Source organism: Phyllobates terribilis, unplaced genomic scaffold (genome assembly GCF_046119375.1).
Source record: "Phyllobates terribilis strain yellow unplaced genomic scaffold, ASM4611937v1 Scaffold_10__3_contigs__length_209671492, whole genome shotgun sequence".
In the NCBI taxonomy this organism is placed as follows: Eukaryota; Metazoa; Chordata; class Amphibia; order Anura; family Dendrobatidae; genus Phyllobates; species Phyllobates terribilis.
Window position 1 is genome coordinate 185,072,352 of NW_027362770.1, and position 26,324 is coordinate 185,098,675.

General features: G+C 50.1%; 1 protein-coding gene across 13 annotated transcripts in view; it reads right to left on the reverse strand.

The window, feature by feature from the left end:
- Window positions 1-26,324, reverse strand: part of ERC1 (ELKS/RAB6-interacting/CAST family member 1) — an 88,703-nt gene that overhangs the window by 50,595 nt on the left and 11,784 nt on the right. For all 13 annotated transcript variants that reach the window (XR_012250945.1, XM_073650339.1, XM_073650337.1 and 10 more), the window contains exon 2: window positions 24,744-25,553. Coding sequence is in view for 12 of the 13 variants with exons in the window: in XM_073650339.1 (XP_073506440.1) it covers window positions 24,744-25,412 (669 nt within the window). In the remaining variant the exon portion in view is untranslated. The remainder of the gene's footprint in view (window positions 1-24,743; window positions 25,554-26,324) is intronic.

Here is a 26,324-nt window from a genome sequence, read left to right on the forward strand (position 1 = left end):
CGGAAGTACCCGCACAGGCAGCGCCGCTGACATCCATGCGGCTAGGGTGTGAAGGGAGGACCGGGGAGCGGCGCTGACATCCAATTGGTCGCGGCCGCTATTTAAATGTGCCGCACAAATCGTTGATTGGTCGCGGACTTGGCCCGCGACCAATCACTGATCTTGCAGCCAAAGTTAAACACTACTGTGCTGATTGGTCGCGGACGCTGCCCGCGACCAATCACCGATTTGGGCGCCAAATTTAAATATCGGCCGCGACCAATCACCGATCTTGGCTCCACATTTAAACACCGCTGTGCTGATTGTTCGCGGCCGATATTTAAATGTGGCACCCAAATCCGTGATTGGTCGCGGGCAGCGTCGGCGACCAATCAGCACAGCGGTGTTTAAGTTTTGCGCTAAGATCAGTGATTGGTCGGGTCCGAAGACCGCGACCAATCATCGAATCGTCTTGGTGAGGACTGGGGAGCGGCTGCCTGTGCGGCTAATTCGGCTGCGAGAACCCGGGACATGAGCGGGCGCTCGCAGCAGAAGTATCCCGACCCGCAGCGCCGCTCCCCGGTCCTCCCTTCCGCATGGAGATCAGCGACGTCGGCGGTCCTTCCGCTGCTACCGGCCGGGAGATGAGTGCCTCGCGCCGCTCATCTCCCGGCTGCATCTCCGTCCCGCAGATGAGCCGCTAACGGCCGCCATCTTTGTTCAGAAATCCCGCGGCGCTGATTGGCCGCTGCCGGACCAATGAGCGACGCGGGATTTCCTGGACAGACAGACAGACAGACAGACAGACAGAGACAGACGGGATAAGACAATTAATATATATATATATATATATATATATATATATATATATATATATATATATATATACATACATACATACATACACACACACATATACAGTACAGACCAAAAGTTTGGACACACCTTCTCATTAAAAGATTTTTCTGTATTTTCATGACTATGAAAATTGTACATTCACACTGAAGGCATCAAAACTATGAATTACCACATGTGGAATTATATACTTACCAAAAAAGTGTGAAACAGCTGAAAATATGTCTTATATTCTAGGTTCTTCACAGTAGCCCCCTTTTGCTTTGATGACTGCTTTGCACACTCTTTGCATTCTCTTGATGAGCTTCAAGAAGTAGTCACCGGAAATGGTCTTCACTTCACAGGTGTGCCCTGTCAGGTTTAATAAGTGGGATTTCTTGCCTTATAAATGGGGTTGGCACCATCAGTTGTGTTGTGCAGAAGTCAGGTGGGTACACAGCTGATAGTCCTACTGAATAGACTGTTAGAATTTGTATTATGGCAAGAAAAAAGCAGCTAAGTAAAGAAAAACGAGTGGCCATCATTACTTTGAGAAATGAAGGTCAATCAGTGCGAAAAATTGGGAACACTTTGAAAGTGTCCCCAAGTGCAGTTGCAAAAACCATCAAGCGCTACAAAGAAACTGGGTCACATGAGGACCGCTCCAGGAAAGGAAGACCAAGAGTCACCTCTGCTTCTGAGGATAAGTTTATCCGAGTCACCAGCCTCAGAAATCGCAGGTTAACAGCAGCTCAGATTAGAGACCAGGTCAATGCCACACAGAGTTCTAGCAGCAGACACATCTCTACAACAACTGTTAAAAGGAGACTTTGTGCAGCAGGCCTTCATGGTAAAATAGCTGCTAGGAAACCACTGCTAAGGACAGGCAACAAGCAGAAGAGACTTGTTTGGGCTAAAGAACACAAGGAATGGACATTAGACCAGTGGAAATCTGTGCTATGGTCTGATGAGTCCAAATTTGAGATCTTTGGTTCCAACCACCGTGTCTTTGTGCGACGCAGAAAAGGTGAAACGGATGGACTCTACATGCCTGGTTCCCACCGTGAAGCATGGAGGAGGAGGTGTGATGGTGTGGGGGGGCTTTGCTGGTGACTCTGTTGGGGATTTATTCAAAATTGAAGGCATACTGAACCAGCATGGCTACCACAGCATCTTGCAGCGGCATGCTATTCCATCCGGTTTGCGTTTAGTTGGACCATCATTTATTTTTCAACAGGACAATGACCCCAAACACCTCCAGGCTGTGTAAGGGCTATTTGACCAAGAAGGAGAGTGATGGGGGGCTACGCCAGATGACCTGGCCCCCACAGTCACCAGACCTGAACCCAATCGAGATGGTTTGGGGTGAGCTGGACCGCAGAGTGAAGGCAAAAGAGCCAACAAGTGCTAAGCATCTCTGGGAACTCCTTCAAGATTGTTGGAAGACCATTTCCGGTGACTACCTCTTGAAGCTCATCAAGAGAATGCCAAGAGTGTGCAAAGCAGTCATCAAAGCAAAAGGTGGCTACTGTGAAGAACCTAGAATATAAGACATATTTTCAGTTGTTTCACACTTTTTTGTTAAGTATATAATTCCACATGTGGTAATTCATAGTTTTGATGCCTTCAGTGTGAATGTACAATTTTCATAGTCAAGAAAATACAGAAAAATCTTTAAATGAGAAGGTGTGTCCAAACTTTTGGTCTGTACTGTATATACACTGCACAGTACCGCTCCTCCTGTATATATACACTGCACAGTACCACTCCTCCTGTCCTGTATATATACACTGCACAGTACCACTTCTCCTGTCCTGTATATATACACTGCACAGTACCACTCCTCCTGTCCTGTATATATACACTGCACAGTACCACTCCTCCTGTCCTGTATATATACACTGCACAGTACCACTCCTCCTGCCCTGTATATATACACTGCACAGTACCACTCCTCCTGTCCTGTATATATACACTGCACAGTACCACTCCTCCTGTATATATACACTGCACAGTACCACTCCTCCTGTCCTGTATATATACACTGCACAGTACCGCTCCTCCTGTCCTGTATATATACACTGCACAGTACCGCTCCTCCTGTATATATACACTGCACAGTACCGCTCCTCCTGTATATATACACTGCACAGTACCGCTCCTCCTGTATATATACACTGCACAGTACCACTCCTCCTGTCCTGTATATATACACTGCACAGCACCACTCCTCCTGTCCTGTATATATACACTGCACAGTACCACTCCTCCTGTCCTGTATATATACACTGCACAGTACCACTCCTCCTGTCCTGTATATATACACTGCACAGCACCACTCCTCCTGTCCTGTATATATACACTGCACAGTACCACTCCTCCTGTCCTGTATATATACACTGCACAGTACCACTCCTCCTGTCCTGTCCTGTATATATACACTGCACAGTACCACTCCTCCTGTCCTGTATATATACACTGCACAGCACCACTCCTCCTGTCCTGTATATATACACTGCACAGTAACACTCCTCCTGTCCTGTATATATACACTGCACAGCACCACTCCCCCTGTCCTGTATATATACACTGCACAGCACCACTCCTCCTGTCCTGTATATATACACTGCACAGCACCACTCCTCCTGTCCTGTATATATACACTGCACAGCACCACTCCTCCTGTCCTGTATATATACACTGCACAGCACCACTCCTCCTGTCCTGTATATATACACTGCACAGCACCACTCCTCCTGTCCTGTATATATACACTGCACAGCACCACTCCTCCTGTCCTGTATATATACACTGCACAGTACCACTCCTCCTGTCCTGTATATATACACTGCACAGTACCACTCCTCCTGTCCTGTATATATACACTGCACAGTACCACTCCTCCTGTCCTGTATATATACACTGCACACTACCACTCCTCCTGTATATATACACTGCACACTACCACTCCTCCTGTATATATACACTGCACACTACCACTCCTCCTGCATATATACACTGCACAGTACCACCCCCTGTATATATATACTGCACAGCACCACTTCTCCTGTCCTGTATATATACACTGCACAGTACCACTCCTCCTGTATATATACACTGCACAGTACCACTCCTCCTGTCCTGCATATATACACTGCACAGTACCACTCCTCCTGTTCTGTATATATACACTGCACAGTACCACTCCTCCTGTATATATACACTGCACAGCACCACTTCTCCTGTCCTGTATATATACACTGCACAGTACCACTCCTCCTGTATATATACACTGCACAGTACCACTCCTCCTGTCCTGTATATATATACTGCACAGTACCACTCCTCCTGTATATATACACTGCACAGCACCACTTCTCCTGTCCTGTATATATACACACTGCACAGTACCACTCCTCCTGTATATATACACTGCACAGTACCACTCCTCCTGTCCTGTATATATACACTGCACAGTACCACTCCTCCTGTATATATACACTGCACAGCACCACTTCTCCTGTCCTGTATATATACACTGCACAGTACCACTCCTCCTGTATATATACACTGCACAGTACCACTCCTCCTGTCCTGTATATATACACTGCACAGTACCACTCCTCCTGTATATATACACTGCACACTACCACTCCTCCTGTATATATACACTGCACAGTACCACTCCTCCTGTCCTGTATATATACACTGCACAGTACCACTCCTCCTGTATATATACACTGCACAGTACCACTCCTCCTGTCCTGTATATATACACTGCACAGTACCACTCCTCCTGTTCTGTATATATACACTGCACAGTACCACTCCTCCTGTCCTGTATATATACACTGCACAGTACCACTCCTCCTGTTCTGTATATATACACTGCACAGTACCACTCCTCCTGTCCTGTATATATACAATGTACAGTACCACTCCTCCTGTATTTACACTGCACAGTAGCACTCCTACCGTCCTGTATATACACACTGCACAGTACCACTCCTCCTGTCCTGTATATATACACTGCACAGTACCACTCCTCCTGTATATACACTGCACAGTACCACTCCCCCTGTATATACACACTGCACAGTACCACTCCCCCTGTATATATACACTGCACAGTACCACTCCTCCTGTATATATACACTGCACAGTACCACTTCTCCTGTCTTTACACTGCACAGTACCACTCCTCCTGTATATACACTGCACAGTACCACTCCTCCTGTATATATACACTGCACAGTACCTATCCTCCTGCATATACACTGCACAGTACCGCTTCTCCTGTATTTACACTGCACAGTACCACTCCTCCTGTATATATACACTGCACAGTACCGCTCCTCCTGCATATATACACTGCACAGTACCGCTCCTCCTGCATATACACTGCACAGTACCGCTTCTCCCGTCTTTACACTGCACAGTACCACTCCTCCTGTATATATACACTGTACAGTACCACTCCTCCTGTATATACACTGCACAGTACCGCTTCTCCTGTATATATACACTGCACAGTACCACTCCTCCTGTATATATACACTGCACAGTACCGCTCCTCCTGTATATACACTGCACAGTACCGCTTCTCCTGTATTTACACTGCACAGTACCACTCCTCCTGTATATATACACTGCACATTACCACTCCTCCTGTATATACACTGCACAGTACCACTCCTCCTGTATATACACTGCACAGTAACGCTCCTCCTGTATATACACTGCACAGTACTGCTTCTCCTGTATATACACTGCACAGTACCACTCCTCCTGTATATATACACTGCACAGTACCACTCCTCCTGTATATATACACTGCACAGTACCACTCCTCCTGTATATATACACTGCACAGTACCGCTCCTCCTGTATATACACTGCACAGTACCGCTTCTCCTGTCTTTACACTGCACAGTACCACTCCTCCTGTATATATACACTGCACAGTACCGCTCCTCCTGTATATACACTGCACAGTACCGCTTCTCCTGTCTTTACACTGCACAGTACCACTCCTCCTGTATATATACACTGCACAGTACCTATCCTCCTGTATATACACTGCACAGTACCTATCCTCCTGTATATACACTGCACAGTACCGCTTCTCCTGTATTTACATTGCACAGTACCACTCCTCCTGTATATATACACTGCACAGTACCACTCCTCCTGTATATATACACTGCACAGTACCACTCCTCCTGTATATATACACTGCACAGTACCACTCCTCCAGTATATATACACTGTACAGTACCACTCCTCCTTTATATACACTGCACAGTACCACTCCTCCTGCACTGTATATATACACTGCACAGTACCACTCCTCCTGTATATATACACTGCACAGTACCACTCCTCCAGTATATATACACTGTACAGTACCACTCCTCCTTTATATACACTGCACAGTACCGCTTCTCCTGTCTTTACACTGCACAGTACCACTCCTCCTGTCCTGTATATATACACTGCACAGTTCCACTCCTCCTGTATATACACTGCACAGTACCGCTTCTCCTGTCTTTACACTGCACAGTACCACTCCTCCTGTATATATACACTGCACAGTACCACTCCTCCTGTATATATACACTGCACAGTACCACTCCTCCTGTATATATACACTGCACAGTACCTATCCTCCTGTATATACACTGCACAGTACAGCTTCTCCTGTATTTACACTGCACAGTACCACTCCTCCTGTATATATACACTGCACAGTACCACTCCTCCTGTATATATACACTGCACAGTACCACTCCTCCTGCATATACACTGCACAGTACCACTCCTCCTGTCTTTACACTGCACAGTACCACTCCTCCTGTATATATACACTGCACAGTACCACTCCTCCTGTATATATACACTGCACAGTACCTATCCTCCTGTATATACACTGCACAGTACCGCTTCTCCTGTATTTACACTGCACAGTACCACTCCTCCTGTATATATACACTGCACAGTACCACTCCTCCTGTATATATACACTGCACAGTACCGCTTCTCCTGTATATATACACTGCACAGTACACCTCCTCCTGTATATATACACTGCACAGTACCGCTTCTCCTGTATTTACTTTGCACAGTACCACTCCTCCTGTATATATACACTGCACAGTTCCACTCCTCCTGTATATATACACTGCACAGTTCCACTCCTCCTGTATATATACACTGCACAGTTCCACTCCTCCTGTATATATACACTGCACAGTACCACTCCTCCTGCCCTGTATATATACACTGCACAGTACCACTCCTCCTGTCCTGTATATATACACTGCACAGTACCACTCCTCCTGTCCTGTATGTATACAATGCACAGTACCACTTCTCCTGCACTGTATATATACACTGCACAGTACCACTCCTCCTGTATATATACACTGCACAGTACCACTCCTCCAGTATATGTACACTGTACAGTACCACTCCTCCTTTATATACACTGCACAGTACCACTCCTCCTGCACTGTATATATACACTGCACAGTACCACTCCTCCTGTATATATACACTGCACAGTACCACTCCTCCAGTATATATACACTGTACAGTACCACTCCTCCTTTATATACACTGCACAGTACCGCTTCTCCTGTCTTTACACTGCACAGTACCACTCCTCCTGTCCTGTATATATACACTGCACAGTTCCACTCCTCCTGTATATATACACTGCACAGTTCCACTCCTCCTGTATATATACACTGCACAGTACCACTCCTCCTGCCCTGTATATATACACTGCACAGTACCACTCCTCCTGCCCTGTATATATACACTGCACAGTACCACTCCTCCTGTCCTGTATGTATACACTGCACAGTACCACTCCTCCTGTCCTGTATGTATACACTGCACAGTACCACTCCTCCTGTATATATACACTGCACAGTTCCACTCCTCCAGTATATATACACTGTACAGTACCACTCCTCCTTTATATACACTGCACAGTACCACTCCTCCTTTATATACACTGCACAGTACCACTCCTCCTGTCCTGTATATATACACTGTACAGTACCACTCCTCCTTTATATACACTGCACAGTACCGCTTCTCCTGTCTTTACACTGCACAGTACCGCTCCTCCTGTCCTGTATATATACACTGCACAGTACCACTCCTCCTGTCCTGTATATATACACTGCACAGTACCACTCCTCCTGTATATATACACTGCACAGTACCACTCCTCCTGTATATATACACTGCACAGTACCACTCCTCCAGTATATATACACTGTACAGTACCACTCCTCCTTTATATACACTGCACAGTACCGCTTCTCCTGTCTTTACACTGCACAGTACCGCTCCTCCTGTCCTGTATATATACACTGCACAGTACCGCTCCTCCTGTCCTGTATATATACACTGCACAGTACCCCTCCTCCTGTCCTGTATATATACACTGCACAGTACCACTCCTCCTGTCCTGTATATATACACTGCACAGTACCACTTCTCCTGTCCTGTATATATACACTGCACAGTACCACTCCTCCTGTCCTGTATATATACACTGCACAGTACCACTCCTCCTGTCCTGTATATATACACTGCACAGTACCACTCCTCCTGTATATATACACTGTACAGTACCACTCCTCCAGTATATATACACTGTACAGTACCACTCCTCCTTTATATACACTGCGCAGTACCACTTCTCCTGTCTTTACACTGCACAGTACCATGTCTCTCACTGTGGGGTACTCGCTCTCGGCCTCATTTCCTCTGCACATGGCCGTTTGACGTTTGCTCCGTCTCAAGCTGATTCTTGTCCTCTCGGCTTTTCCGGACGGTGCTTGTATTTTGCCTCCTCTCCCATCTCGCGGCTCCTGGAGGGGATAATGGCGGCACACGCAGGCCACGTGCAGGGCACAGGGTGGCATGCTGCCACAGGCTGGAAGAAGAGGTGCTGATGAGGACGGCCGCAGCTGCAGAGCCATTGTGTGTCTGTGTGAGGCCATTATCACTACAATTATCACAGAGGGCGATGGAGCCCCCCAACCGAAACCGCACCTCCAATACATCCCCACACTGCAGTCAACCCTGCGACACCCCAGCGCTCCCCTCACGGCCGGAGGAATGGCAGGAATGTCGGCTCCAACCGCGGCTGGAAAATTCCTCTGTCTGTATATACAGCTGGGAGGCAGCAGCAATACCTGAGCAGGGACAGGAGGGCAGCAGAGAAGGGGTTAAATATACCCCCACACACACAAAAAGCTACACCCTAGAGAACCAGGTATGTAACAAGAACAAAGTGGACTGGCATGGTTTGCACCCAGCTTTCCCAGACTCCTGATCACATGGCAGAGCACCTGTTCTGGAAAGCTGGGTGCCACCTTATGTGCCAGCTGTGATGACATAACACCCCGTATCCCCCCCCCCCCCAGTGATGGCGCCCACCCGTGCTCCATGACTGGGCAGATCAGCCACTCAGGAGCCTTGGAAAGCAGGGTTAGTATATTACATGACGTTGGACGCTATAGTACGGTACCAGCAGGGCGGACAGGGGTACAGACGCCCCCCCCCCCATGGTCTCTTGCGGGGAGGGGGGCTGTGAACGTGGCGGGGGCTTATGATTGATAACCTGACCGGCAGCATCGCCCAGGGCAGCAGCGGACGCCCAGCTGTCACCCAGCTCCTCAGGGGCGGATACTCAGCTTTCCCAGAGTCCTGAGCGGCAAAGCCAAAATATAAAGCAACCTGTCCTCTGAAGTACGTCCACCATCAATGGACACCGCGTGACCTAAATAATGCACTCTGGGATAGAAAGTATGCAAATTAGCTCTCTTCTGTTAGGAGAGAACTTTACATGTGTTCTTAAAGGCATACACGCCTTCCCCCCCCCCCCCCCCCCCCCTTTATCACAGCGGACCTGAATTCCGCTGTCAGATATGAATTGTCGCTGCGGGAGCAGAAGCAGCGATGGCGCGGAAACATTAGTGTAAGGATCTGCGGTCGCTCGGCCCTCTGGGTAACAGCGACATGTTTTGATCGTAATGCGATGCGAGTTTCGTTTCGGCTGGACGGTCGTAGCCTCGGAGTCCGTGCGATCCCGGCCCCGCGGGGAGGCGTCCAAGACGGCGACTTATGTGAACGGACGTTTGCTGCCGCATGAGAAAGTCAACGCCGATGACTACAACCCCCCACAGGGCGTCTAAAAAGGATTGTCCATGGCGTTCTGCAGCTTTATCACAGACGGAGACTGAGAATGTTCTCACAGCTGAGGGTTTGATACAATTTCATCCAGCCCAAAACACATCTTTCTCCAGTGTCGGACACTTTTTCAAAGGTTTCAATCTGTGGTGGTCCGGGGATGCTCCGACCCCCGCTGGTTGCTTGCTCTTCCCCCCAGGGGCTAAAGATAAAATCTAGGGGGTCCGTGTTCAGTCGCGGAGGAGTTCAGAGCTGAACTGGGGGGACACAGCACCGATCAAAGATTCTGATGTGTCTGTTCACTGAGGTACCAGGAAGATCAGGATGAAACCATCTAAGTCAAAGATGCTATAGGATTTTTACAGGATGAACAGGGTGAAGTGATGGCCAAACTTTTAAATTCCTATTTTGCATCTTTGTTCTCTATGAAAGCAAATGTAACATCAGCTGATCTTCTCTGTGCTGTCGAAGGAATAAAATAATCCACACTATCTATAAACAGAGAGATGGTGAGGGAACACTTAACTAATTTACATGAATTTAAATCTCCTGGTCCAGATGAATTACATCCTGGGGTACCGAAAGAGATTGCAGAACCACTGGCCAGAATCTTTGAAAATTCCTGGAGAACAGGAGAAGTCCCAGAAGATTGGAGAAGAGCAAATGTTGTCCCCATCGTCAAAAAAGGAAAGAAGATGGAGCCAGGAAATTACAGGCCAGTGAGCCTTACTTCTATACCAGGAAGTGTCAGGCCAGTGAGCCTTACTTCTATACCAGGAAGTGTCAGGCCAGTGAGCCTTACTTCTATACCGGGAGATTACAGGCCAGTGAGCCTTACTTCTATACCGGGAGATTACAGGCCAGTGAGCCTTACTTCTATACCAGGAAGTGTCAGGCCAGTGAGCCTTACTTCTATACCAGGAAGTGTCAGGCCAGTGAGCCTTACTTCTATACCGGGAGATTACAGGCCAGTGAGCCCTACTTCTATACCAGGAAGTGTCAGGCCAGTGAGCCTTACTTCTATACCGGGAGATTACAGGCCAGTGAGCCTTACTTCTATACCGGGAGATTACAGGCCAGTGAGCCTTACTTCTATACCGGGAGATTACAGGCCAGTGAGCCTTACTTCTATAACGGGAGATTACAGGCCAGTGAGCCTTACTTCTATACCAGGAAGTGTCAGGCCAGTGAGCCTTACTTCTATACCAGGAAGTGTCAGGCCAGTGAGCCTTACTTCTATACCAGGAAGTGTCAGGCCAGTGAGCCTTACTTCTATACCGGGAGATTACAGGCCAGTGAGCCTTACTTCTATACCGGGAGATTACAGGCCAGTGAGCCTTACTTCTATACCAGGAAGTGTCAGGCCAGTGAGCCTTACTTCTATACCAGGAAGTGTCAGGCCAGTGAGCCTTACTTCTATACCGGGAGATTACAGGCCAGTGAGCCCTACTTCTATACCAGGAAGTGTCAGGCCAGTGAGCCTTACTTCTATACCGGGAGATTACAGGCCAGTGAGCCTTACTTCTATACCGGGAGATTACAGGCCAGTGAGCCTTACTTCTATAACGGGAGATTACAGGCCAGTGAGCCTTACTTCTATAATGGGAGATTACAGGCCAGTGAGCCTTACTTCTATACCAGGAAGTGTCAGGCCAGTGAGCCTTACTTCTATACCAGGAAGTGTCAGGCCAGTGAGCCTTACTTCTATACCAGGAAGTGTCAGGCCAGTGAGCCTTACTTCTATACCAGGAAGTGTCAGGCCAGTGAGCCTTACTTCTATACCAGGAAGTGTCAGGCCAGTGAGCCTTACTTCTATACCAGGAAGTGTCAGGCCAGTGAGCCTTACTTCTATACCAGGACATTACAGGCCAGTGAGCCTTACTTCTATACCGGGAGATTACAGGCCAGTGAGCCTTACTTCTATACCGGGAGATTACAGGCCAGTGAGCCTTACTTCTATACCAGGAAGTGTCAGGCCAGTGAGCCTTACTTCTATACCAGGAAGTGTCAGGCCAGTGAGTCTTACTTCTATACCAGGAAGTGTCAGGCCAGTGAGCCTTACTTCTATACCGGGACATTACAGGCCAGTGAGCCTTACTTCTATACCGGGAGATTACAGGCCAGTGAGCCTTACTTCTATACCAGGAAGTGTCAGGCCAGTGAGCCTTACTTCTATACCAGGAAAGATCTTTGAACAAATTATTAAGCAGCATGTTTGTAAGTACTTGGATAAGAATACAATAATTAACCAGAGCCAGCATGGGTTTGTAGCAAGCAAGTCATGCCAATCTAATCTAATTAACTTCTATGATGGAATCACTGACTGGGTGGATCATGGAAATGCAGTAGATATAGTATATCTAGATTTCAGCAAAGCATTTGATAAAGTATCTTATGCAATCCTTACTGAAAAAATGACCAAGTATGGAATTGACAAGGCAACTGTTATGAATCCACCTAACTGGCTCAGTGATCGTACTCAAAGAGTGGTAATAAATCGTGGCACATCCAATTGGAAGAATGTCTCAAGTCGGGTACCACAAGCTCTGTCCTGGCCCCAGTGTTTAACATTTTTAGAAATCATCTCGATAAGAGAACTAAAGGGAAACTTATCAAATTTGCAGACGATGCAAAGCTAGGAGGAATAGCTAACACTAGAGAAGACAGAGAAAGGATTCAGAAGGATCTAGATAAGCTTGAACACTGGGCAGCGACTAATTATAGAATGGTATTTAACAGGGAAAAATGCAAGATTTTACACCAGGGCAAGAAAAACGAAAATTACATTACAGAATGGGAGGCATAGAACTAAGCAACATCACGTGTGAAAAAGACTTGGGCATACTAATAGATCACAGACCGCACATGAGTCAACAGTGTGATGCAGCAGCAAAAATGGCAAACAGTTCTGGGCAGGGCTGTGGAGTCGGTAAGCCAAACCTCCGACTCCTCAATTTCCATGACTCCGACTCCACAGCCCTGGTTCTGGGATGTATTAAGAGAAGCATAGAGTCTAGATCACGTGAAGTATTTAACCCCCTCTACTCCTCCTTGGTCAGATCTCATCTGGATACTGGGTCCAGTTCTGGGCACATTTAAAAAAAAAAGACATTGAAAAACTGGAGCAAGTTCAGAGAAGAGCGACCAGGATGGTGAGCGGACTGCAAACTATGTCCTACGAGGAAAGGTTAGAGGATCTGGGAATGTTTAGCTGCAAAAGAGAAGACTGAGAGGAGACTCAATAGTTGAAGGGCTGTCACAGTGTAGAGGGATCATTCTATGTGCACACAATTTGTTTTTGGTGCATTTTTTGTCTGTTTTTTCCGCGCAGAATTGCACCAAAAAAGCATTGCTTACCTTATCCCATGACATTTTGCAAGTTCTGTGCACATGTCCATTCTTTGTGCGTTTTTGCCTATACAATGCACTGGAAAAAAAGCATGGCAAATCCGCAGGCAAAAACGCACAAAAAACGCATGAAACCGCTGCAGATTTTCCGCAGCGTTTTTGCTGCCAAGAAGTGCAGAAACACTGCAGAAGTTTCCGCAAGCAATTCGTGAATGTGCGCACATAGCCTTACTCTCAATTAGCACATGGAAACACGAGAAGGAATGAAAATGAATGGGAGAAGATACAGATTAGATATTAGAAAAATCTTTTTGACAGTGAGGTGATCAATGAGTGGAACAGGCGGCCACGAGAGGTGGTGAGTTCTCCTTCAATGGACGTCTTCAGAGGCTGGTCAGACATCTGAGATGGCTTAGTGACTCCTGCATTGAGCAGGTGGTTGGACACTAGGACCCTGGAGGTCCCCTCCAACTCTACCATTCTAGGATTCTATGAACTCACCCCCACCAGACGGAAGCCAATAAACCAGCAGTCGCTTAATCTCTGACCCCCCCCAGTCCCATAGATTGTCAGCTCCTAAGATCACAAATTCCTGCAGTAGATCCTACCACAAGGTCTCAGCCGTGGGGTCAAAGTGTAAGAGGTCAAGGGGCCCTAGACACACTTGGGTAAACAGTAGGGACCAGCATAGCCCCTCAGTGTCCGGTGCAGACCCCCCAGCAGGGGGCGCGAATGATATACATATACCAATATGGCAGGGGGTTGGTTGGGTTCCTGGGGCCCTCCTATCACCCGCGGGGGTCGGCCCGCAGGGATATTAACTCCATGTACATCACAAAGCTCTGATCACATGAAAAAAAGAGAGAGAAAATAATGCAGGACACAAAATATCAGCGACAGATGGTCCCGACACGACGGGGGGGGGGGGGAGAAAGTCGCTGCGTTGGTGGAGAGGACGGCGCACAATCTCCGCACATGTTCAATCAGTGAAAAATGCATTTTCTTAAAGGGCCACTTTCTGTCACTCATCTCATGGCTGATAACAGAGAACAACAGATTACACTCAACAAATATCATCTCTCTGTTCTGAAGTGGCTGATAACAGGGAGCAATACATTCTGAGGCGGGTGACCCGCTGTTGGGACGCAGACTGCAGGTCAATATACTCAGCCCCATCCCAGCTACAAATGGCTGATAACAGCAAGCAATAACCATTGCTTTCCCCAGACTACAAAGGCTGATAACAGAGGACAATAACTTACATTTCCCTACCTTACAGTCAACCCTGAAAAGGCTGATAACAGATAGATTGTGGGAATTGGTGAATACAATCACAACAGCTGATAACAGAGAGCAACAGAGACCGTAAGATAGGGATGTGGCTGATAACAGGGAACAATAGGGACAACCAAAAGGATTAGGTACCAATGAGAAACACGGGTGCAGATGGAGAGGCGGACGATCCGCAGCGCCATGAACTACAAGTTTAACTAAGACTTTGCTGCAAGTTTCCTGCAAACTTCCAATTAGCCCCCCGACATCTAAATATCAGCCGCAGGATCTGCCCCCCGAGAGGGGAGCACCAGTCATGTGACGTCATGGCGCTGATCAGCGGGCCGCGGCGGAAGTGCCCATCTGTCGTCTGGTTCAAGTGCAGTTTTTTATTTCATCCCCATTTATAGAAACCTCAGACCCAATAACACTGCAGCACAGCGGGCGGACCGGGACCGGCGGTGGCAAGGTGGCGGGACCGGCGGCGGCAAGGTGGCGCAGTGGGTATAACCGACAGTGGCAAGGTGGCGCAGCGGGCAGACGTTTCAGCGGCTCCTTTAAGATCCCGCGGCATCTCCATCTTCCTGGAGCCGGCGGTCGGGTCCTCAGACGACCCGGCTCATACATAAATGATGCGTCCCTCTAAATTATGCACTTACTACAGAGTGGAGTGAGGTCACCGCTCCCCCCAGCCGGCGTCTCCCCCTAAGGAAACCCCCAGCCTCCTCCCCCTAATATGATGAGGAGGGGGGGGGGGGGACGGACTTGAAATGTGCAGGACTGCGCTGCAGGATTGATGTCCCCTGCGCACTTTACTGCATGATAGGTAACGGAGGGTCTCCGCTATGGTGGCCCATAGACCTCAGCAGTGGGCGATAGTCTGCGGACCCCCAAATCTAATAATGTCTGTGGCGTTCTTAAAGGAGCCGCTTAATAGTAATAACAATATAGACAGGTACGGGCCAAGAGAAAGAGAGGCACAGAGAGCGGCCAGGTAGGGGCCAAGAGAAAGAGACAGGCACAGAGAGCGGCCAGGTAGGGGCCAAGAAAGAGAGAGAGGCACAGAGAGCGGCCAGGTAGGGGACGAGAGAGAGAGAGAGAGGCACAGAGAGCGGCCAGGTAGGGGACGAGAGAGAGAGAGAGGCACAGAGAGCGGCCAGGTAGGGGACAAGAGAGAGAGAGAGAGAGAGAGGCACAGAGAGCGGCCAGGTAGGGGCCAAGAAAGAGAGAGAGGCACATAGAGCGGCCAGGTAGGGGATGAGAGAGAGAGAGAGGCACAGAGAGCGGCCAGGTAAGGGACGAGAGAGAGAGAGGCACAGAGAGCGGCCAGGTAGGGGACGAGAGAGAGAGAGAGGCACAGAGAGCGGCCAGGTAAGGGACGAGAGAGAGAGAGAGGCACAGAGAGCGGCCAGGTAAGGGACGAGAGAGAGAGAGAGGCACAGAGAGCGGCCAGGTAGGGGACGAGAGAGAGAGAGAGGCACAGAGAGCGGCCAGGTAGGGGCCAAGAAAGAGAGAGAGGCACAGAGAGCGGCCAGGTAGGGGACGAGAGAGAGGCACAGACAGCGGCCAGGTAAGGGACGAGAGAGAGAGAGAGGCACAGAGAGCGGCCAGGTAGGGGACGAGAGAGAGAGAGAGGCACAGAGAGCGGCCAGGTAGGGGACGAGAGAGAGAGAGAGGCACAGAGAGCGGCCAGGTAGGGGCCAAGAAAGAGAGAGAGGCACAGAGAGCAGCCAGGTAGGGGACGAGAGAGAGAGAGAGGCACAGAGAGCGGCCAGGTAAGGGACGAGAGAGAGAGAGGCACAGAGAGCGGCCAGGTAGGGGACGAGAGAGAGAGAGAGGCACAGAGAGCGGCCAGGTAAGGGACGAGAGAGAGAGAGAGAGAGAGAGGCACAGAGAGCGGCCAGGTAAGGGACGAGAGAGAGAGAGGCACAGAGAGCGGCCAGGTAGGGGACGAGAGAGAGAGAGAGGCACAGAGAGCGGCCAGGTAAGGGACGAGAGAGTGAGAGGCACAGAGTGGCCAGGTAAGGGATGAGAAAGAGAGAGAGGCACAGAGAGCGGCCAGGTAGGGGACGAGAGAGAGAGAGAGAGAGAGAGGCACAGAGAGCGGCCAGGTAAGGGACGAGAGAGAGAGAGAGAGGCACAGAGAGCGGCCAGGTAGGGGACGAGAGAGAGAGAGGCACAGAGAGCGGCCAGGTAGGGGACGAGAGAGAGAGAGGCACAGAGAGCGGCCAGGTAGGGGACGAGAGAGAGAGAGGCACAGAGAGCGGCCAGGTAGGGGACGAGAGAGAGAGAGGCACAGAGAGCGGCCAGGTAGGGGACGAGAGAGAGAGAGAGGCACAGAGAGCGGCCAGGTAGGGGACGAGAGAGAGAGAGGCACAGAGAGCGGCCAGGTAGGGGACGAGAGAGAGAGAGAGGCACAGAGAGCGGCCAGGTAGGGGACGAGAGAGAGAGAGAGGCACAGAGAGCGGCCAGGTAGGGGACGAGAGAGAGAGAGGCACAGAGAGCGGCCAGGTAGGGGACGAGAGAGAGAGAGGCACAGAGAGCGGCCAGGTAGGGGACGAGAGAGAGAGAGAGGCACAGAGCGGCCAGGTAGGGGACGAGAGAGAGAGAGGCACAGAGCGGCCAGGTAGGGGACGAGAGAGAGAGAGAGGCACAGAGAGCGGCCAGGTAGGGGACGAGAGAGAGAGAGAGGCACAGAGAGTGGCCAGGTAGGGGACGAGAGAGAGAGGCACAGAGAGCGGCCAGGTAGGGGACGAGAGAGAGAGGCACAGAGAGCGGCCAGGTAGGGGACGAGAGAGTGAGAGGCACAGAGAGTGGCCAGGTAAGGGACGAGAGAGAGAGAGAGGCACAGAGAGCGGCCAGGTAGGGGACGAGAGAGAGAGAGGCACAGAGAGCGGCCAGGTAAGGGACGAGAGAGAGAGAGAGGCACAGAGAGCGGCCAGGTAGGGGACGAGAGAGAGAGAGAGAGAGAGGCACAGAGAGCGGCCAGGTAAGGGACGAGAGAGAGAGAGAGAGGCACAGAGAGCGGCCAGGTAGGGGACGAGAGAGAGAGAGAGAGAGAGAGGCACAGAGAGCGGCCAGGTAAGGGACGAGAGAGAGAGAGAGAGAGAGAGAGGCACAGAGAGCGGCCAGGTAAGGGACGAGAGAGAGAGGCACAGAGAGCGGCCAGGTAGGGGACGAGAGAGAGAGAGAGGCACAGAGAGCGGCCAGGTAGGGGACGAGAGAGAGAGAGAGGCACAGAGAGCGGCCAGGTAAGAGACGAGAGAGAGAGAGGCACAGAGAGCGGCCAGGTAGGGGACGAGAGAGAGAGAGAGAGAGGCACAGAGAGCGGCCAGGTAGGGGACGAGAGAGAGAGGCACAGAGAGCGGCCAGGTAGGGGACGAGAGAGAGAGAGGCACAGAGAGCGGCCAGGTAGGGGACGAGAGAGAGAGAGAGAGAGGCACAGAGAGCGGCCAGGTAGGGGACGAGAGAGAGAGAGAGAGGCACAGAGCGGCCAGGTAGGGGACGAGAGAGAGAGAGAGAGGCACAGAGCGGCCAGGTAGGGGACGAGAGAGAGAGAGAGAGGCACAGAGCGGCCAGGTAGGGGACGAGAGAGAGAGAGAGGCACAGAGAGCGGCCAGGTAGGGGACGAGAGAGAGAGAGAGGCACAGAGAGTGGCCAGGTAGGGGACGAGAGAGAGAGGCACAGAGAGCGGCCAGGTAGGGGACGAGAGAGAGAGGCACAGAGAGCGGCCAGGTAGGGGACGAGAGAGTGAGAGGCACAGAGAGTGGCCAGGTAAGGGACGAGAGAGAGAGAGAGGCACAGAGAGCGGCCAGGTAGGGGACGAGAGAGAGAGAGGCACAGAGAGCGGCCAGGTAAGGGACGAGAGAGAGAGAGAGGCACAGAGAGCGGCCAGGTAGGGGACGAGAGAGAGAGAGGCACAGAGAGCGGCCAGGTAAGGGACGAGAGAGAGAGAGAGAGAGAGAGAGAGGCACAGAGAGCGGCCAGGTAAGGGACGAGAGAGAGAGAGAGAGAGAGGCACAGAGAGCGGCCAGGTAAGGGACGAGAGAGAGAGAGAGAGGCACAGAGAGCGGCCAGGTAAGGGACGAGAGAGAGAGAGAGGCACAGAGAGCGGCCAGGTAGGGGACGAGAGAGAGAGAGAGGCACAGAGAGCGGCCAGGTAGGGGACGAGAGAGAGAGAGAGGCACAGAGAGCGGCCAGGTAAGAGACGAGAGAGAGGCACAGAGAGCGGCCAGGTAGGGGACGAGAGAGAGAGGCACAGAGAGCGGCCAGGTAGGGGACGAGAGAGAGAGAGGCACAGAGAGCGGCCAGGTAGGGGACGAGAGAGAGAGAGAGAGAGGCACAGAGAGCGGCCAGGTAGGGGACGAGAGAGAGAGAGGCACAGAGAGCGGCCAGGTAGGGGACGAGAGAGAGAGAGGCACAGAGAGCGGCCAGGTAGGGGACGAGAGAGAGAGAGAGGCACAGAGAGCGGCCAGGTAAGAGACGAGAGAGAGAGAGGCACAGAGAGCGGCCAGGTAGGGGACGAGAGAGAGAGAGAGAGAGGCACAGAGAGCGGCCAGGTAGGGGACGAGAGAGAGAGAGAGGCACAGAGAGCGGCCAGGTAGGGGACGAGAGAGAGAGAGGCACAGAGAGCGGCCAGGTAAGGGACGAGAGAGAGAGAGAGGCACAGAGAGCGGCCAGGTAGGGGACGAGAGAGAGAGAGAGAGGCACAGAGAGCGGCCAGGTAAGGGACGAGAGAGAGAGAGAGAGAGAGAGAGGCACAGAGAGCGGCCAGGTAAGGGACGAGAGAGAGAGAGAGAGAGGCACAGAGAGCGGCCAGGTAAGGGACGAGAGAGAGAGAGAGGCACAGAGAGCGGCCAGGTAAGGGACGAGAGAGAGAGAGAGGCACAGAGAGCGGCCAGGTAGGGGACGAGAGAGAGAGAGAGGCACAGAGAGCGGCCAGGTAGGGGACGAGAGAGAGAGAGAGGCACAGAGAGCGGCCAGGTAAGAGACGAGAGAGAGGCACAGAGAGCGGCCAGGTAAGGGACGAGAGAGAGAGAGAGAGAGGCACAGAGAGCGGCCAGGTAAGGGACGAGAGAGAGAGAGAGAGGCACAGAGAGCGGCCAGGTAAGGGACGAGAGAGAGAGAGAGAGAGAGGCACAGAGAGCGGCCAGGTAAGAGACGAGAGAGAGGCACAGAGAGCGGCCAGGTAAGAGACGAGAGAGAGAGGCACAGAGAGCGGCCAGGTAGGGGACGAGAGAGAGAGAGGCACAGAGAGCGGCCAGGTAGGGGACGAGAGAGAGAGAGAGAGGCACAGAGAGCGGCCAGGTAGGGGACGAGAGAGAGAGAGAGAGGCACAGAGAGCGGCCAGGTAGGGGACGAGAGAGAGAGAGGCACAGAGAGTGGCCAGGTAGGGGACGAGAGAGAGAAAGAGGCATAGAGAGCGGCCAGGTAGGAGATGAGAGAGAGAGAGAGGCACAGAGAGCGGCCAGGTAGGGGACGAGAGAGAGAGAGAGAGGCACAGAGAGCGGCCAGGTAGGGGACGAGAGAGAGAGAGAGGCACAGAGAGCGGCCAGGTAGGGGACGAGAGAGAGAGAGAGGCACAGAGAGCGGCCAGGTAGGGGACGAGAGAGAGAGAGGCACAGAGAGCGGCCAGGTAGGGGACGAGAGAGAGAGAGAGAGAGGCACAGAGAGCGGCCAGGTAGGGGACGAGAGAGAGAGGCACAGAGCGGCCAGGTAGGGGACGAGAGAGAGAGAGAGGCACAGAGAGCGGCCAGGTAGGGGACGAGAGAGAGAGGCACAGAGAGCGGCCAGGTAGGGGACGAGAGAGAGAGAGAGAGAGAGGCACAGAGAGCGGCCAGGTATGGGACGAGAGAGAGAGGCACAGAGAGCGGCCAGGTAGGGGACGAGAGAGAGAGAGAAGCACAGAGAGCGGCCAGGTAGGGGACGAGAGAGAGAGGCACAGAGAGCGGCCAGGTAGGGGACGAGAGAGAGAGGCACAGAGAGCGGCCAGGTAGGGGACGAGAGAGAGAGAGAGAGAGAGAGGCACAGAGAGCGGCCAGGTAGGGGACGAGAGAGAGAGAGAGAGGCACAGAGAGCGGCCAGGTAGGGGACGAGAGAGAGAGGCACAGAGAGCGGCCAGGTAGGGGACGAGAGAGAGAGGCACAGAGAGCGGCCAGGTAGGGGACGAGAGAGAGAGAGAGGCACAGAGAGCGGCCAGGTAGGGGACGAGAGAGAGAGAGAGGCACAGAGAGCGGCCAGGTGTGTGTGTGTGTGTGTGTGTGTGTGTGTGTGTGTGTGTGTGTGTGTGTGTGTGTGTGTGTGTGTGTGTGTGTGTGTGTGTGTTACAATGTGCATCTATACGGTACGGCGTGCACACAGTATGCGCAGCGTGTACACAGTATGTGCAGTGTGTTTACAGTGGTGGCCAAAAGTATTGGCACCCCTGCAATTCTGTCAGATAATACTCAGTTTGTTCCTGAAAATGATTGCAATCACAAATTCTTTGGTCTTATTCTCTTCATTTAATTTGCCTTCATTGAAAAAAACACAAAAAGAATTGTCCTAAAGCCAAATTGGATATAATTCCACACCAAAGCTAAAAAAAAAAAAAGGGGGTGGACAAAAGTATTGGCACCCTATGAAAAATCATGTGATGCTTCTCTAATTGGTGTAATTAACAGCACCTGTAACTTACCTGTGGCACCTAACAGTTGTTGGCAATAACTAAATCAGACTTGCAGCCAGTTAACATGGATTAAAGTTGACTCAACCTCTGTCCTGTGTCCTTGTATGTACCACATTGAGCATGGAGAAAAGAAAGAAGACCAAAGAACTGTCTGAGGACTTGAGAAACCAAATAGTGAGGAAGCATGAGCAATCTCAAGGCTACAAGTCCATCTCCAAAGACCTGAATGTTCCTGTGTCTTCCGTGCGCAGTGTCATCAAGAAGTGTAAAGCCCATGGCACTGTGGCTAACCTCCCTAGATGTGGACGGAAAAGAAAAATTGACGAGAGATTTCAACGCAAGATTGTGCGGATGGTGGATAAAGAACCTCGACTAACATCCAAACAAGTTCAAGCTGCCCTGCAGTCCGAGGGTACAACAGTGTCAACCCGTACTATCCGTCGACGTCTGAATGAAAAGGGACTGTATGGTAGGATACCCAGGAAGACCCCACTTCTTACCCAGAGACATAAAAAAGCCAGGCTGGAGTTTGCCAAAACTTACCTGAGAAAGCCTAAAACGTTTTGGAAGAATGTTCTCTGGTCAGATGAGACAAAAGTAGAGGTTTTTGGGAAAAAGCATCAACATAGAGTGTACAGGAAAAAAAAAGAGGCATTCAAAGAAAAGAACACGGTCCCTACAGTCAAACATGGCGGAGGTTCCCTGATGTTTTGGGGTTGCTTTGCTGCCTCTGGCACTGGACTGCTTGACCGTGTGCATGGCATTATGAAGTCTGAAGACTACCAACAAATTTTGCAGCATAATGTAGGGCCCAGTGTGAGAAAGCTGGGTCTCCCTCAGAGGTCATGGGTCTTCCAGCAGGACAATGACCCAAAACACACTTCCAAAAGCACTATAAAATGGTTTGAGAGAAAGCGCTGGAGACTTCTAAGGTGGCCAGCAATGAGTCCAGACCTGAATCCCATAGAGCACCTGTGGAGAGATCTCAAAATGGCAGTTTGGAGAAGGCACCCTTCAAATATCAGGAACCTGGAGCAGTTTGCCAAAGAAGAATGGTCTACAATTCCAGCAGAGCATTGTAAGAAACTCATTGATGGTTACCGGAAGCGGTTGTTCACAGTTATTTTGGCTAAAGGTTGTGCAACCAAGTATTAGGCTGAGGGTGCCAATACTTTTGTCTGGCCCATTTTTGGAGTTTTATGTGAAATGATCAATGATTTGATTTTTGCTTCATTCTCTTTTGTGTTTTTTCCTTGCAAGAAAATTAAATGAAGAGAATAATACCAAAGAATTTGTGATTGCAAGAAACTGAGTATTATCTGACAGAATTGCAGGGGTGCCAATACTTTTGGCCACCACTGTACATATAGTACAGTGTGTATACAGTATGTGCAGTGTGTATACAGTGTGTATACATATAGTACAGTGTGTATACAGTATGTGCAGTGTGTATACAGTACAGTATGTGCAGTGTGTATACAGTACAGTATGTGCAGTGTGTGTGCAGTGTGTATACATATAGTACAGTGTGTATACAGTATGTGCAGTGTGTATACAGTACAGTATGTGCAGTGTGTATACAGTACAGTATGTGCAGTGTGTGTGCAGTGTGTATACATATAGTACAGTGTGTATACAGTATGTGCAGTGTGTATACAGTACAGTATGTGCAGTGTGTATACAGTATGTGCAGTGTGTATACAGTGTGTATACATATAGTACAGTGTGTATACAGTATGTGCAGTGTGTATACAGTGTGTATACATATAGTACAGTGTGTATACAGTATGTGCAGTGTGTATACAGTATGTGCAGTGTGTATACAGTATGTGCAGTGTGTATACATATAGTACAGTGTGTATACAGTATGTGCAGTGTGTATACATATAGTACAGTGTGTATACATATAGTACAGTGTGTATACATATAGTACAGTGTGTATACAGTATGTGCAGTGTGTATACATATAGTACAGTGTGTATACATATAGTACAGTGTGTATACAGTATGTGCAGTGTGTATACAGTACAGTATGTGCAGTGTGTATACAGTGTGTGCAGTGTGTATACAGTATGTGCAGTGTGTATACAGTATGTGCAGTGTGTATACAGTGTGTGCAGTGTGTATACAGTATGTGCAGTGTGTATACAGTGTGTGCAGTGTGTATACAGTGTGTGCAGTGTGTATACAGTATGTGCAGTGTGTATACAGTATGTGCAGTGTGTATACAGTGTGTATACAGTATGTGCAGTGTGTATACAGTGTGTATACAGTATGTGCAGTGTGTATACAGTGTGTATACAGTATGTGCAGTGTGTATACAGTGTGTATACAGTATGTGCAGTGTGTATACAGTATGTGCAGTGTGTATACAGTACAGTATGTGCAGTGTGTATACAGTACAGTATGTGCAGTGTGTATACAGTATGTGCAGTGTGTATACAGTGTGTATACATATAGTACAGTGTGTATACAGTATGTGCAGTGTGTATACAGTATGTGCAGTGTGTATACAGTACAGTATGTGCAGTGTGTATACAGTACAGTATGTGCAGTGTGTATACAGTATGTGCAGTGTGTATACAGTGTGTATACATATAGTACAGTGTGTATACAGTATGTGCAGTGTGTATACAGTATGTGCAGTGTGTATACAGTATGTGCAGTGTGTATACATATAGTACAGTGTGTATACAGTATGTGCAGTGTGTATACATATAGTACAGTGTGTATACATATAGTACAGTGTGTATACATATAGTACAGTGTGTATACATATAGTACAGTGTGTATACAGTATGTGCAGTGTGTATACAGTACAGTATGTGCAGTGTGTATACAGTGTGTGCAGTGTGTATACAGTATGTGCAGTGTGTATACAGTATGTGCAGTGTGTATACAGTACAGTATGTGCAGTGTGTATACAGTGTGTGCAGTGTGTATACAGTGTGTGCAGTGTGTATACAGTGTGTATACAGTGTGTGCAGTGTGTATACAGTATGTGCAGTGTGTATACAGTATGTGCAGTGTGTGTGCAGTGTGTATACATATAGTACTGTGTGTATACAGTATGTGCAGTGTGTATACAGTGTGTATACAGTATGTGCAGTGTGTATACATATAGTACAGTGTGTATACAGTATGTGCAGTGTGTATACATATAGTACAGTGTGTATACACTACAGTATGTGCAGTGTGTATACAGTACAGTATGTGCAGTGTGTGTGCAGTGTGTATACATATAGTACAGTGTGTATACACTACAGTATGTGCAGTGTGTATACAGTACAGTATGTGCAGTGTGTATACAGTATGTGCAGTGTGTATACAGTATGTGCAGTGTGTATACAGTACAGTATACATATAGTACTGTGTGTATACAGTATGTGCAGTGATGGCTCCGTGGCCCCGTAGAGCCGCCGGCCCTCACCTGGTTCTCCTCCTGCACCACCCGGTACTGCTCCTTCCACACGGAGATCTTGGACACTTCGTCCTTCCTCAGGGCTCGCTCCTTCTTCAGCTCGGGGCTCCAGAACGTCTTGATGCTGTTCATGGAGGAGCTGAGTTTGCTTTCCTTCACCTCCACATCTTTCCTCAGGAGGTCGTTTTCCCGCAGGACCTCCTTCAGTTGGGCCTGGAGGTCCATGATGGTGTTGTCCCTGGCTTGGCGGAGAGAATGTGGCACGGTGGAGGCCATACTGACCGCCGGGAGGTGGTGATCCCCAAAGGCAATACTGTCGCTGGCCACCCCACTGGTGGCGATGTTAGGACTGCTCCCCATGGCGGTCATCCTCACCCCGTATGGCAGCCGGCCCCCTGACCGGCCCAGGGTCATGGTGCTTTTTGGGGTCTCTGCACCCACATTTTCATGGTCGCTCAGGTACATGGGGCTGGCGGTGGCGTAGGCGGCATTGAGGGACTGGATATTTTCCATGGACAGAGTTTTTCCGCTGCCACCGCCAGGGACTCCTCCGGAGCTGCCGCCGGTGCTGTTAGTGCGCCGATGACCCAGACGTGGGGAGCGGGGGAGCCGTGGCGAGCGTCCGGGACTCTGACTGCTGGACTCCACCTTCCCGACGGATCGTGAGCTTCCGTACATGGCTGTGAGAGGGTGTGGGATCAGAGGGGGTCTGGCTAATGGGGTACCGTCACTTTCGCTCACTTTTCGTCAGGGTGATGCAAACTTTCAGAATTTTGATGACAGGGACGGTTTTCCCATGATTGAAAGACCAGTGTCGACCTGGGGACAAAAAAAAAAAAAAATTATATATATGACAAGTGTCAATCTTCATTGCATCGCTCGCATTCTATTCATGAACCAGGAGGCTCAGGATGAGCAGAAATCAGCACCGCTGCTATGGATGCTCTTACAGTTCTGCCTCGGTTAATCTGCTGTCAGATGCTGCCATCACTACACGAGTCCTCCCAGAGATCATGGTGCACACAGAAATCACCCCCAAAAGCCAAAATCTACCTAATGAGAACTGACGAAGCAGAGAATCCCACCCCGGGCGGCGAAGGCGGACAGAACCAGAGTCAGAGATAAATCCACTCACACAGGGGTTCACAGCAGCACAGAGCATTTCAGGAGGGGAGTGCGCTGATCCTGAGGGAGACTTAGAATTACATGGCAAAAAGAGCAGGGTCCTCAGCAGCACAGAGTATTTTAGGAGAGGAGCTGGCAAATAAGTCAGCTGTTTCCCTCCAATTCTCCAGATATTCCACCCTGCAGATGTCATCTCCACTCGCGGCCCCGACCACTGCTGGGCGGACGGTGGCCGCAGGGTGTAGTCGCCCCATATGAATACCGGACACTCAGCGCTCTCACAGGGAAACACAAAAACCGAACCAGGGTCACGAGCCGGGGCTGCGGTGCCCGCTCTCCAAGCACGGCTCAGCTAATTCCACAGGAACGTTTCCAGGATGCTGCAGTTGCTATAGCAACGCCTGATGAGCAGCGACGGTGCAGCAATAACTCACACACGGTGATAACGGCGTCAGCAACACTTTA